Raw genomic sequence first — 13,519 nt, forward strand, 5'->3', positions numbered from 1 at the left:
TTTACATGTTGGAAAAAATCTGACCCTTTCCACACACAGAAATATTCTACTTGTTGCTCCTTCTGTAGTTAGTGATGCCTTTGCAGATTATGATTTTTACATTAAAAACACATGATACGTTCATCACATAGAACATACCCCAATGGGTTGAACCAGTGTTTCTCTGCCTTTTTGGCTTCAAACAAGACACAACATATTGTATCAGTCTCCTCATTGTGTTTCAGATAGCTATTGTTAATGGCAGCAACCAACAAATATTTCCTACCAACTTTCTGTTGTGGTTTAAATGTTCTTATATTAATATAAGCAACCCAACCCTACACTGGGAACCACTGGATGCAGTCTAAGTGTAAATAACTGTCTATGTGGCGTGTGGCTGATAAAGTCAACTTGTTAAAGTTTATATCTACTGGAGGATTATTCTAATAATAACTGAATTCTCTTCTTTCACAATAGATGATGTTGTGCTCTAGTTACATTACATTAGCTACATATTAGAGACTAAGTGAAAGTAGACACATTTTATACTAAACAATTAATGACAGAAAAAAGCATGATGCACGAAGAAGTACACAGCTAAAACACACAGTCAGCCATGTTAAAAATGATTTCGGCTCTGTCACAGTCAGGAAACATTTCAGTTTACACACACAGACACAGAAAATATAGTAACCCCTCCTTTAACGTATAAACTCTTGTCTAACTTAATCACAAACCAAACACTGCTGCAAATGTGGGTCATATCAGCTTCACAATGCCAGTCAGCAGCAATTCAACCTCACACTCTCACCTGCAGGCAAAACTTCAGGTGGAGCAAACTGCAAAAGACCACTTCAGTCTGGAGACACAGTGTGGTGATGTGCACCGACGGCAACATGCTGGGCTCAGCATGGTGATGTGTGTCTGCCTGTCTGCAGTGCTGACATGTAGCCTATTTGTTGGCCTGTTCTCCATGTTTCTACCCATGTTGATACCAGAAGCACAGTTCAATCACTGCAACTGGATGTCCTAACTGCAACTGTATATCGTAATACATTTTAAAAGATCAGTATTTATCACATTAGTGTTAACTTAAAGGGACAGTTCAACATTTTGGCAAACTGGCCCATTGCCATAATCCCTATAGTTTTAGCAGTAGGTTTGTTACCTTTATTTGTCGGACGTTACAAGACGGAGTTGCTTTCGAGGTAAATTCATGCAAAACCACTGCTCCCGTTGGGAGCAGTTTTTCGCCAAGCAGTATCTGCATTTGCCTTGAAAACAACTCCATCTCGTAAGGTTCCGTTATTATCTCATAGCAAGCTATTTTTAGAACGGTGGAGCAGAGCCGCGAGCTGCTCAGAGCTACGCTACGGAGGCTCATGGGATTTCTTGGTTTCCCTCATCAAACTCATCAAATACATAATCCAACAACTCCAAAACGTTCTGGTGGTGCAGAGACTGCTTGCCGAAAAACAGCCCTCGACGGGAACGTGTATCAGCGGTTTTGCATGAATTTGCCTCGAAAATAACTCTGTCTCATAATGTTCCGTTATTATCTCATAGCGTGGTGAATGTGCAGATCACAACTTGTCCACCAGAGTGTTTTGGAGTTGTTGGATTGTGTATTTGATTAGTTTGATGAGGGAAACCAAGAAATCCCATTAGCCTCTGTAGTGTAGCTCTGAGCACCTCACGGCTCTGCTCCACCATTCTAAAAACAGCTTGCACCGACAATTAAAACTATTGGGATTATGGCAATGGGCCAATTTACCAAAATGTTTAACTATCCCTTTAAATATCTCCTTTGCTTATTTCCATCTGTTAGATGCATTGAATTTAAAAAAAAAAAAATCTGGTTAATCTAGATGTAATAAACTGAATGTGAAAAAACGCTCAACATCTTCCTGATGCCAAAGTTTGCGCTACCCTCAGACACATCCAGCTCACACTGTCTGCACCTGCTCCTCTGTGACTCGCTCACTAACTACAAGCATCAGTTGCTTCTACCTGGATCCACTTTAAGTCATGAGCAGCACCCACAGTGTTGCTGCTGCTGCTGCTGTGTGCTGTGGACTGACCTGGCTCTGCTGGCTGCTATCCTCTGACTGCAGTTACCATGGGGCTGGCGGTAGTGGGGGAGCTGGTAGTATCTGTCCTGGCCTGGGGCCTCGTCGGCGGGCAGGGCCTTAGGGCTGGCTGCGTAGATAGTGCATCCCATGAACACCTCCTGGAAGGCAGCCTCAGTGTCCTACGGCGAGCGGAGGAGAGCCGTCCTCAAGGTATCCTTCCTGTGAGCGGCCTGTCCTGTCCTGATGCCAGCCAGCTGCTCTGTGGAAAAGCCACTGGCTCAGCACATTGCTATCTTAACCCCTCCTTCCTTCTGAATCTATCCTGCAGCCAACCTCATCCTCTCTCTCCCTCTCTCTCTCTCCCTCTCCCTCCTCCCTCTGCAGAGCAGAGAGGATAATCAGATTTCACATTTACACTCAACAAAATCATCCCCAGCGTAATCACTCCCTGTCACTGATGTTGCATTATGCTAATGCACAGAGCGTACTCTCTGTTCAGGAGCATTAGGGGCAGTTAAAAATATCCAAACTTCCTGATAGAAGTGAACGCCACAGCAGACGCAGATAAAGTCTGCGCAGTGTTTGCGTTGAGTGATGGACGGCTGACAGCTGGTCTGAGCGCAGCCAGGGCTGCAGCTAGTCGTCATTTCAGTTTTCAGTCTATCACTGTCTAAGAAAAATGCTTGTTAATTACTGAAGCATAATTTCCCCAGTAATCTTGAGGTTGTTTTATTTGTCTGACCAACAAGCCTTGGACTCAAAGTTTTCAATTTGAAATGATATAATAAAGATAAAATCAAACATGAGGAATTTGAGAAGCTTGTGCCAGTAAATGTGAGTCAAGTTTTGCCCAGACATGTCACAGGACATAACATAAATCATGTAACACTTTATGTCATAGCTGCTATGGTAGGGCTGTTTCTCCCACTGAATCAGTTACATATCCCTTAAATCAGAAGTCTTCAACTTATATCAAACTGGGCCCAGTACCATGAATAAACATAGCTTGTTGTTGTGCAATAATGCAATACTAAGCTATTCAAATAATACACAGGTTCATATATTCATGTTTTTTCTGAATGAGTACAAGCTACAGTGAGTAGGGTGGCCATCTCTCTGCCATGTATAAACAGACCTTGTTCACTGATAGTAATGCCAGTATCAACAATACATGATGATCATGCAGACAAGCTATTCAAATCCACGTTTTTATTTGAAAGCAGCATGCGGACCCCCTGTTGAAGACCTCTGCCTTAAACTACACCAACTCTTTCTCCTCATGACTGATGATATAGACTGTGATGTGTGTGTTGTGTGTTGTAAGCCTATTAGGCCTCTTCAGAGACACTGCTCTCCTGTGGCCAAAGCCCACAGTGCAGTCTCTGTTTCCTGAAATGAATTTCTAAGTATTGTCTGTTCGTCTACTCTAGTAAATGATAAGAATAAGAATGACTTTATTAATCGACAAAGGGAAATTCATTTGTCTGGCAGCTCATCTACCATTTAGGAAGTAGGTAGGCACAACGGATCTTCTATACCTCTCCGTCCTGCATTGAAGAAAAAGGAGTAAAGGAATCAGTCCACTGTTACTGAGATAAAAATTGAAATCAAGTATTTATTTGGAGATAATGCCTGTGCACACGCCGAACAGTCGCAGCAGAGTAAAATCTCAGGATAACTCCACAGCGTTACCGTCTCTTAACTCCACAGCAATGACAGAGCAGGAGCCATAGAGCAGTTCCCAGGACAGATAGTCTCATAAAAAGATTTATTTTTCCAGCCCAAATTTACAAAGGCAAGTTACAGAGTATTGTATAAAAAAGAACCATGGTAATGTACACTTTACACAAACTCCTGAAGGGAGGGAGAAAGGAGGAGAGGGAGAAAGAGTTCTGAATTTTCTCACACAGAAAGAAAATGAAGACATTGTAAACATCCTTGCAAAGCACCAGTGCTGGTACTTTTGGGGTGGGTGTGTGTGGGGGGATGGGGCAGGGGGGGCGGGGGCCGGGGGTTTGTGTGACGGTAGGCGGGTTGGGAAAGGACAAACGAGCAAGTGTCTCTGTGTTTTCACAGAAGAATGTTCAACTAGGCACCAATTGAGACAACTGCTGGCCAATAAATATACTCTTCACCATGAAACAAATACAGTCCTGCAAAATACAAGAGCCAAGCACTTTCCAATATGTTTATAGCAAACATTACTGTTCTGGCTTTTTCATACACTTTAGTATATATGATTTTTCACTGGGCTTTGCTTACTACTGAGATAACATTACTACTCTCAGAGAGAGAACAAATGCACTTGTCACAACCATTGTCTGATAAAACTATGTATGCAGTCTGCTGGTACTAAAACCCACTGACTTTTAATGACAACATCACAGCTGCCTAGATTACCCTTACAGATTAAGTACAAGTCAAACACCACCACATTCATCTTATTCATGTCAGCCATTCTTCTTTAAAAATGCGCAAAAAGACAAAAAGTTAAATCATCTTGCAGGAGAAAAAAAAAAATCCTGGAAGGAGAAACTGTCAACTTATTTACTTGGAATGTCCAAGAACCTCAGGATGAAGAGCTGCAGTTTCAGTGTCTCAACAAACCGCTGAGGGTGTTAGACATGAGATTAACTGGTGGCTTGATCACATACAGTGTTAAATTAAGAAAAAAAAAGAAAATACAATGGGGACACTAAAGGTGATTGTAAAACCAAAATGAATAAAATTAAATTTAATGACAACATGGTCAATAATGTACTCTCATTATAATGCTTTAGAGGAACGTAAAGATTGTTCACAACCCACAACAGCACAGTATGGCATATTAACAACCCCCACCCCCACACACCCCCATCCCCCCTCTCACAAACTCTGTCCTGGGCCAGTTTGTCATTTCTGAATGAACCACCACAGCACACACAGCTCAGAGCAGAAAATGTGCTTTTCTCACACCCATCAACAGAAGCCCACTCAAATCAATGCAAATAGCATAGGGATAGAGTTTCACCTACAAGCCCTGAGGTATGAGAGAAGTGTAATTTAAAGCCAAGAGGGACCTCGCTAGAACAGGCCATATTGACGCTTGCCCTTTGTGTAGCTTTTTTTTTTGTAAACCAGACTTGGTTTAATTTTACAGAGTGGCACCATCAGATGGAGATCCAAAGGAAAAGCCTAGAGCAACATGCTTCTATTCAGCTCACCGGGCAACTCAGAGTTTCCCCCACTTCAGTAAAGTGTGTGTGTGTGTGTGTGTGTGTCATAAGTCCCATTTCACTTGTTTACACCGTCGTGTTTGCTCCAAGCTTTTCACTGACTCACTCCGTCTTGTGAATTAAGTTCACTGTTTGAATCTGATTACTTCATTTTTGTTCAGCAATAGTAGAAAGAAGGCTTTTTGTTTTGTTTTTTGGAGGTGGAGGTGGGTCATTTCATGCGCTTTTGTTTAACGTGCCAGTGGTTGACCTTACAGCACAGGCAGCGACCCAACAAAGAAAAACCCGGTGTCTGAGGTATCAGACTCACTGGCCCAGTTTCAGCCTGACCCAAAGCTGCTGGCAAGAAAACCATGCTAACAACCGCCTGAGGTGAAAGTGTGTTATGGTGAAGTCACACAAGCAAGCGAAGCACCAAGAGAAAAAATCTCTCCCTTTTTTTTTCTTTTTTTTTTTTAAAATAATGAACAATAACCTAAAGAAAAAAAAATCTGACTGATTCACCATTTTGTTTTTCTTGTAATCTGACAGAGTCGCCGTGACATGGGCACCGATTCACAGGTCTGCATCCAGTCTAATTGCACACTGTATGTTGAGATGAATAAAGACATGCACCAAGCTTGTGATGTGTTTGAAATCTTTGCAATATAAGAAAAAAAAGAAAAAAAAGAAAAAGATATGAGGCAAGACAAGCGAAGCCGGGGCACAGAAGAAGCACACGGAGACATCTAGAAAGAGACTCTGCAATGATCTGAGCACAAAGTGTTCAACGTTGTGAAGTCCGGGAGCTATTTGACAGTGATGGTTCTTAAAACAGTTTGCGTGCTGGGATAAATATAAACATTTATGCACATAAAGGTAGGCTAAAGGTCTATATTACAGCAGAAAAATACACGTGTTGGGTGAAATTTCACATTGTTTGCAGAAAATAATCAAACTTGATGAGCTGAATGAAGCACACTTGTACAGTGAAAACACCAAAAAGAAACCCACAGGTGGCCTAACGCTGTGATGATAACGCCCCGTGAATTCATCGCTTGCTAATGTGGCTTCACTGGTGCGAGTGAGCGTGAAGACAGATGTGAACCTTTCATTGAGAGCAAAGAAAAAAGAAAAACAGGACTAATACCAGCATCAGACACATTCAAAGATGAACACAATGATATGGAGTAGAACTAAAAAAAATATTACTGAGAAAAGAAAAACATGAATAGTGTTTATTCTCCATTGAGGTGTATGCGGTCCCTTCGCAAAACATGACGACATCATCCCTGAAACGAGCACTGTGGGGTTCAAAGAGGATGGGAATTAACAATGATGATGGAAAATGAAAAAAAACAAAACAAAACAAAAAAAAACTTCAGTCTCAGGCTCTTAAGTCTCTGAAGAAAGCAGCTGCTGCCATATTCTCTCTCCCCACAAAATATAGCCAAACATTTGTCAAGTTAAGGATATACTGTTGTTTCACGGCGTACGAGAAGCCAAAGACATAAGAGTTGAAATCATTTCAGTATGACTCACTTTTTTTTTTTTGTCAGTCTTTAATTTAGTTTGACTCCCCTTTCCCATCAGCCACCCAACTCCCCCGACATCACTGCCAATTTCTTTCTGCGTGCGACAAAAAACAATGCAGTCAAAGGAAAAAAAAACAAAAAAAACACACACAACAAAAAAAAGCTGTTCTGGCAGTCCAATAGTCTCTTTTTGCATTGTATTTGTTGACAGTGCAAAGACTAGATAATCAGCGGGTTGGTGTTTCCTCTGCGTGATGGGGCAGAGTGATGGCTTTGAACCTGGGTTTTTTATCAGTCCTGTTACAGTCCAAGGTTTGGAGAATTTGGGGGTCATTTACGAGGGGAGGGGAGGGGGGAAAAAATGACAATCTGCCGTAGCCTTTCAGCAGAAGAAATAAAAATATAGATAGAAACACCATTCAACTGATGTCTAAAAGGTAACACCCAGGAGATCCTCTTCTCATGTGAGCCAGTCACATGAATCTTTGCAGGCTTGAGGTGTGACGGTCAGGTTTCCCTGCAAAACACACACAAGAAGGAAACACTTATTTATGGGCGGATTACTTATTCATTCAGATAAAACACAGACACGGAAAGGAAAGGAGTTCATGAATATTTTACAAACCTTCACTTGCAGTAGTGCAATGTAAGGACGTGTACTCCGGGCACTGTACTTTACTATATTCCTGAGGTATTTGCACTTCACCACTTCAGGTTATTTAAGAGCTCTACTTTAAATTTCAGGGGAAACTGTCATTCTGGGTTTTTTAACCACATTTTAGAATCACAAAATAAAAAAATGGGGTACAAGTACAACATACAGTATAGTATATGAATGGCTAAAAAAAACTTGACACATTTTTATCTTTAGGTCTTTTCCTATGGTAGCACCCGGGGACCTAAAGCTGTAGAGCATTACTTAGAAAATGACCAGAATTCTCCTTTAAACTAACACTGAATGCATACAATGAGTGATACAATCATACAGTATTGTATAAATCACATAATGCTGTAGTAAGGTCTTTTCCGTATATTGAATCCTTTGGATACTTAAAGTACCTCAAGTCCAGTTTGCTCTCATATCTCTATGTAAATATATAGTATTGAAGTATGTTTGTGGTATTTCGGGGTAAATGATTTGAATAATAAGAGACAAAGGCTGAATATCATCTCCTATTCCAACGGGTGTACTACATTACAATACTTTGAGCTTCCTCTATGAACGGGCAGCTGAGTGTGTTTACTTCTTGGTTGTAATACATCAGAGCTGCCACTAGATGACAGTGCAGGCTGCAGTGGATCACTGTCTTGGCGGCCTCATCCATGTCTCTATTATCAGCACTGATCCACTTGTCCTCAGAGGACCCACTTAGAATGGATGAGCTGAGGGGCTAAATGCTGCACTGCATATTGTACTAGTCTGCAGCAGAGTAAAGCTTTTGTTTGGCCGGGATTTGTTTTCTTTACAGGTTGCTATCTCTGAGTCTGCAACATAAATGTTGGAAGGAAAAAAAAGAGAAAAAAAGGAGAGCAGGGTGTTCTTTTCACTTTAAATCAAATCAATCCAGGACAAAGAAACACAGGGCTTTATGTTCACAGGATGTTCTACAGCTGTGCCAGTACTCTTAACTCATTACCTACATTTTTTCCCCCCAACTGGAGCTTTGTGCGTCGTCTATGCAAAGAGGACGACCTGCATTTGTCAGATTTGCCAACACTGCTCTCAGTTTACCTGGGTCTCAGTAGGCTTGTGTTTTGTTTCATTGTCAGGTCTTTTCTGTCTCTGCTGCTGAAGGGGATCTTTCTGCTCTCACCTCTGTGCTGGAGTCATATTACCTATTGTACTTCTGAATTTAGATCATTGATTAGTCAACTGCCATGATTTAACAGTCTGCATCTAATTACAGGAACTGAATTGTAATATTCTTTTTAGACTGGCAGTTGTTTATTTGTTTGAGTTTAGTGTTAAGTGATGTGAATCCCAGGTCTAACCCGGGGGACGGGGCTGACTGACTGACCTGTGGCGTAGGACAGGTCATATTGCCCTGAGAGCAGGGGGTATCCCAGGTGGTGATGAGAGGGCATGATACGCTGGGAGGGGGAGGAGCGCGGCCGGTCCACGTCTCTTTCTCTTTCCCTCTCGCGCTCTCTTTCCCGATCCCTCTCTCCGGCGGCTCCTCTGTCCTGCTCCCTCTCCCTGTCGTGGGGTGGCTTGTCACCTACTGTGGGGGATTTGCTCTTGTATTGGCTGGCGTGCTGATGCAGGATATCCAAGGCTTTGGAGTCTGTTGCCGTTTTGGTGACGGTGGGGCTAGCACGAGATTTGTCGCTGCCTTCCTCACCTCCGGCTATTTTACTACCGTATGGAGAAAAGGGATAACCTCCGGGTAGGTAACCTGGGAGTGATGAAGAGAATGGATGGTTCAAATTTACGCTCTTGCAGAGTGAAAATGCAACATCTTATGATTGATTACTCTTCATAAGTGTTCACATTAATCAAACTTATTCATCAGTGTTAGATGATATTGCAAGATTGTTGATCAGACTGGGCGCAGCTGCAGACTGTGATGTTTTCATTTCATTTTGCCTCAGACATTGTGCCCATTGCGTGTATGGTGCTATTAGTACAGTGGCAGCAAATGCCAATGAAATACAAGGCATGCTACAGTACATGTTGACTATATCCTTTAGGCAACCCGTTTCCTCAGCGAATCAGTGAATGACCACAACATTCAACTGCTCCCAGTTGCATTTATGATAGCATGCAATTTTACCAGCACCTGCAATATTTATGTGATGAAAACAACTAAAGAACAGAAATGCCTGCAGTTATTGCTCACTAACTGCAATTTCCCACATATTAATTCTATTCAGAGTCACTGAACTTAGGTAAAACAAAATCAATTCTTGATTGACTTGACCTGTTTAACCTCCTATGCTGGGTTTTGCCCCCAAAGACTCCACTAAACGATCACAAGAACTTTCATGCGCATAGATTGCTGCAAATTACATAAGAATTCCTATGCAGAAAATGCTTTCAGTTACGACTGAAATCATCACAGAAACACTTGGAGATCCTGCTGAGACTGGTACATACAGTTTTTAAAGAGGATATAAATCTGCTCTAACAAATCCCTGCAGCCTCTGTGTTTTCAGGCCAAGCAAGACAGAGAAATTAGATTCTTCAAACCATGTTGATTTTGTTGCTTTTACATGTAATATAAAAGCCACCGTGCACACCTTAAAATGTAGTTAAGACCACCATCCTAAAATCACTGTTAATCTTGCAAGTATTTGACAGGAGGAAACCACAGGAACCACTGCTGACATACACCAATGATTCAACTCACAAGCCAAAATAATGACAAACTAGGTCACTTGAGCTTGCAAATGTGAGCAGTTCAAACAAGTGTAAAAATGTCTAACATTGACGTACCTGGGTAATTCTGCATCATGACTGAGGGCATGCCCCTGTATCCAGGGTGGTTGGGGTCATAGCCTTGTCCATAGGGGTAACCATGCATGTAGGGCATGTAGCCTTGGTGCTGCGCTAGTGGTGATGAAAACTGCATGTGGGGATTAGAACGAGAGTCTTTGCTCAGAGCCCGGTGGTCCTCAGAAGTGATTCTGGGATCGCTGCCCTCTTTGACGTCCTCCTTTGGCCCGCTTTGATTGTCCTTGGGCCTGGGCCTGTCGTCCTTTAATTTACGATCACGTTCCCGCTCCCTGTCCCTTTCATCTTTCCATCGAGGTTGTTGTTGCTGGTGTTCATCCTCTGCTTGGGGCTTCTGGCTCTCGGGGTACTGCTGAGGGTGGGAAAGAAGGTTTGAGTAAGCACAATATTGGAAAAACGTATAGAAATATTCTCACAACAGATTCACAAGTGTGTATTCTCATACTGCTGTACCAAACTGTTGTTTACCTGTCTGTACCATATGGCCTGCTCCATCCCTGCTTGACCCCTGGACTCCAATGTTTGCTTGGAGTCTTCTTTTCCATGGTGGCCCCCTTCAGCCAGCTTCATCTTTAGCCCCTCAGCTTGCTGGGACTTCTGCTCCTCCCCCTTTATATTTCCAATAGTCTTTGAAGAGGGTTCGGAGGGCGAGTCCCTCGATTTTCCTTGGGGCTGCTGCGGTTTTCCAAGGTCTGACTGACTTGGGGCTTTGGAGAGGCTTGGCGGCATGGGGCTCTTTTGTTTCCACTCCTCCTTCATGGAGGCTTCTCGTTCCTTAATGGCTACATCAGACTTTTTCTCAGCAACGCGATGCTGCTCAGCCATCTGTCGTTGCCGCTCCTCATACTGTTGCCGGTAGGCTGGGTTGGTGTTCATCAAGTGGTTATGGTAGGCTTGATCGGGATGGTATGCATATGGGGGAACATAGGCATACTGGTTGTAGTACAGAGGTTGCATGTACATGTTGGATCTTTGTTGGATGACTGAAGGTTGTTGTTGCTGCTGTTGTTGCTGCTGTTGCTGCTGCTGCTGCTGCTGTTGTTGTTGTTGCTGTTGTTGTTGTTGTTGTTGTTGTTGTTGTTGTTGTTGTTGCTGCTGTTGCTGTTGTTGTTGTTGCTGTTGTTGTTGTTGTTGTTGTTGTTGTTGTTGCTGCTGCTGCTGCTGCTGCTGTTGTTGGCCAGGAGCACTGATGTCAGGTTTGCGGTCTTCATGAACCTCTAACTTGATTTTCTCTTCACCTTGGTCCTGGTCATCATCCCTTTTGATCTTAACCTGCCCTTCAGGAACTGGTGTGCCTTGATTCGGCCCGCTGGGACTGGGGTTGACATAAGTGGGGGAGTAATATGTGTCATAGCCGGCATAGTACGGGGAATCTTTACTGGGTGTCTGGTTTGGAAAGAGTGCTTTTTTGACACTTTCCCTGATGGCTTGGTCCTCTGTCCTGACTTTGACACCTTCTAATTTCCCTTCACCATCCTCACCAGCATCTGAAATGTCTGAGTATGCTGGGCTATTGGTTTTGACTGATGAATTGTCAGCACCATTCTGGTTCACCACATGATGCGGTGTGAGAGGCTGTGGCATCCCACTGCCATCTATCCGACTGGCTACACCAATGGATGGGCTGGGGGCATTGTCAGAAAAGCTGTAAATCTTGTCAGCTTCAGCCTTGATGCTGGCCAAGCGACTCTGGTGAGGATCTGACGAACCATTGAGGAGTCCTTCCCCCTTATTTCCTTGATCGGAAGGTTCAGGGTATGGAAGCTTCCCCTCCTCTAGTTTTCCTCCCTTTCCCAGAGGCTTGGGACTGTCAGCTTCCTTCCCACCATCCTTTTTCTTCTTGTCTTTCTTCTTCTTGTCTTTGGAACTACTTGAGGCAGGATCTCCAATGGCAGGGGGTTTAGGCTGTGTGCCTTTCATTTGTGGACTCTTAGGGATACCCTGGATCATTGGGGTGATCCCTGGGGAGGAATTTGGGTTTCCGGGAGGAAAAGAGTACATTTGCTGGGATGCTGCAGAGCCAGGGCCAATGGGCCGTGGTGATTTCATGTTTTTCTGGGCCATTTTATCAGCCTTTGTGCCAGTGCTACCCTTTTTGGACTTGTCTGACCCTCTCTTATCATCTATACCATCATTACTGGCCTCATCAGTGAGGCATGGCCCATCCTCACACCCATCCATTGGTGTACCTCCTGTTTCTGGATCGGCCTCTGCCATTTTCTTTTTACTTTGTTTTGAACCAAACTTGCCGGGGGATGGGGAAGGACTTTGGGCATCAAAGTTTCTGCCTTTTGGGGTAACTGAACGTGCTGGAGACAGGGATCCCTTCTGAGAGATAGAGGCTCCATTACAGTTCCCCGGTTCAGGGTGGAGAGTTGAATCCTCTCCATATTCACTATCTCCATCTAAGTCCAACTTAACATCATCATCATTGTGGGCACGGGCTTGGTGGTATTTCAGACCATTGATGTGCTTGTACTTCTTGTTGCAGTTGGGGTGTGGGCAGTCAATAAGAACTGGAGAGGGGCAGCTGCGGTCGAGGGGAGGTGGAAGTGGTTCAGTCTTAATAGAAGGGATAGGCAGACCTGTTGGTCCAACCCCTCCACTGTTGGAGTTCGTCCGCATACGTTTGTTGCCTTTGGTGTCCTCTGAGCTGGAATTCGGTTCCATGTCTGAGGCTGGTTTGGTCTTGCGTTTTCCAGCTGAGGAAGGACTGGCCTTGATGTCCTCTGTGTTACTGTTGGGTGGAGTGCGGCGCTCTGACGGCGTCTGGCTGCCCCTTCGGCCCTTACTGTTGGAGGCAGCGCGTGTCTTGTTGTTGGTGGTGCCCTTGCTGTCCGATGAGTTGCTGTTCTCGTTGATAGGGGTGTTGCTATTCGGCCTCATTCGCTTACCTCGACCACGGCCATTTCTCATCTCCAAATCACTTGTGGGGGATTCACAAAACCTGCAATAGTGTTGAAAATCTGAATTAGTGTTGTTACAACATCAATGGTTGATGTCAGTGCAACTCTGCTATAGTTTAGCTTCTGAAATGAAACAATGGAAATCCCATGACTACATCAATTGTGAAATTATCATTGAATAACAGACAAACAATATATACAGCTCCACTGCATCAGGTTTAGTCCAATAAATAGCAAGCTTTGATTACATGTTCTGACTGGCCAGTGGGCCCAGTCACAGCACATACAAGCATGTTTTCACTCACAAATAAACACAGAGAGGGCCGGTGCAGAAGGAGACAGGGACGGTAAAAATGTTCTGGATATTTAAAAGCCCAGC

At 43.6% G+C, this 13,519-nt stretch overlaps 2 protein-coding genes across 5 annotated transcripts in view; both read right to left on the minus strand.

Annotated features, from left to right (window-relative positions):
• gramd2aa (GRAM domain containing 2Aa) overlaps positions 1–2,528 on the minus strand; it is a 37,460-nt gene extending 34,932 nt beyond the window's left edge. For 2 of the 4 annotated variants that reach the window (XM_085768782.1, XM_085768773.1), the window contains exon 1: positions 2,061–2,334. In XM_085768782.1, the coding sequence (XP_085624908.1) occupies positions 2,061–2,200 (140 nt within the window). In that variant the 5' untranslated portion in view covers positions 2,201–2,334. Of the gene's footprint in view, positions 1–2,060 lie in introns of all 4 variants that reach the window. The other 2 variants (XM_085768815.1, XM_085768791.1) reach the window with 2 other exon arrangements.
• A 1,537-nt stretch (positions 2,529–4,065) lies between these two features.
• znf609b (zinc finger protein 609b) overlaps positions 4,066–13,519 on the minus strand; it is an 89,416-nt gene continuing 79,962 nt past the window's right edge. Inside the window, exons 5-8 of the mRNA XM_085768826.1 lie at positions 10,703–13,181; positions 10,217–10,586; positions 8,799–9,176; positions 4,066–7,297 (exon numbers count right to left, since the gene is read on the minus strand). Coding sequence (XP_085624952.1) covers positions 7,254–7,297; positions 8,799–9,176; positions 10,217–10,586; positions 10,703–13,181 — 3,271 coding nt within the window. The 3' untranslated portion in view covers positions 4,066–7,253. The remainder of the gene's footprint in view (positions 7,298–8,798; positions 9,177–10,216; positions 10,587–10,702; positions 13,182–13,519) is intronic.

The sequence above is a fragment of the Trachurus japonicus genome, chromosome 3, assembly GCF_045865225.1.
Source record: "Trachurus japonicus isolate A0001 chromosome 3, Traja_1.0".
Classification (NCBI taxonomy): Eukaryota; Metazoa; Chordata; class Actinopteri; order Carangiformes; family Carangidae; genus Trachurus; species Trachurus japonicus.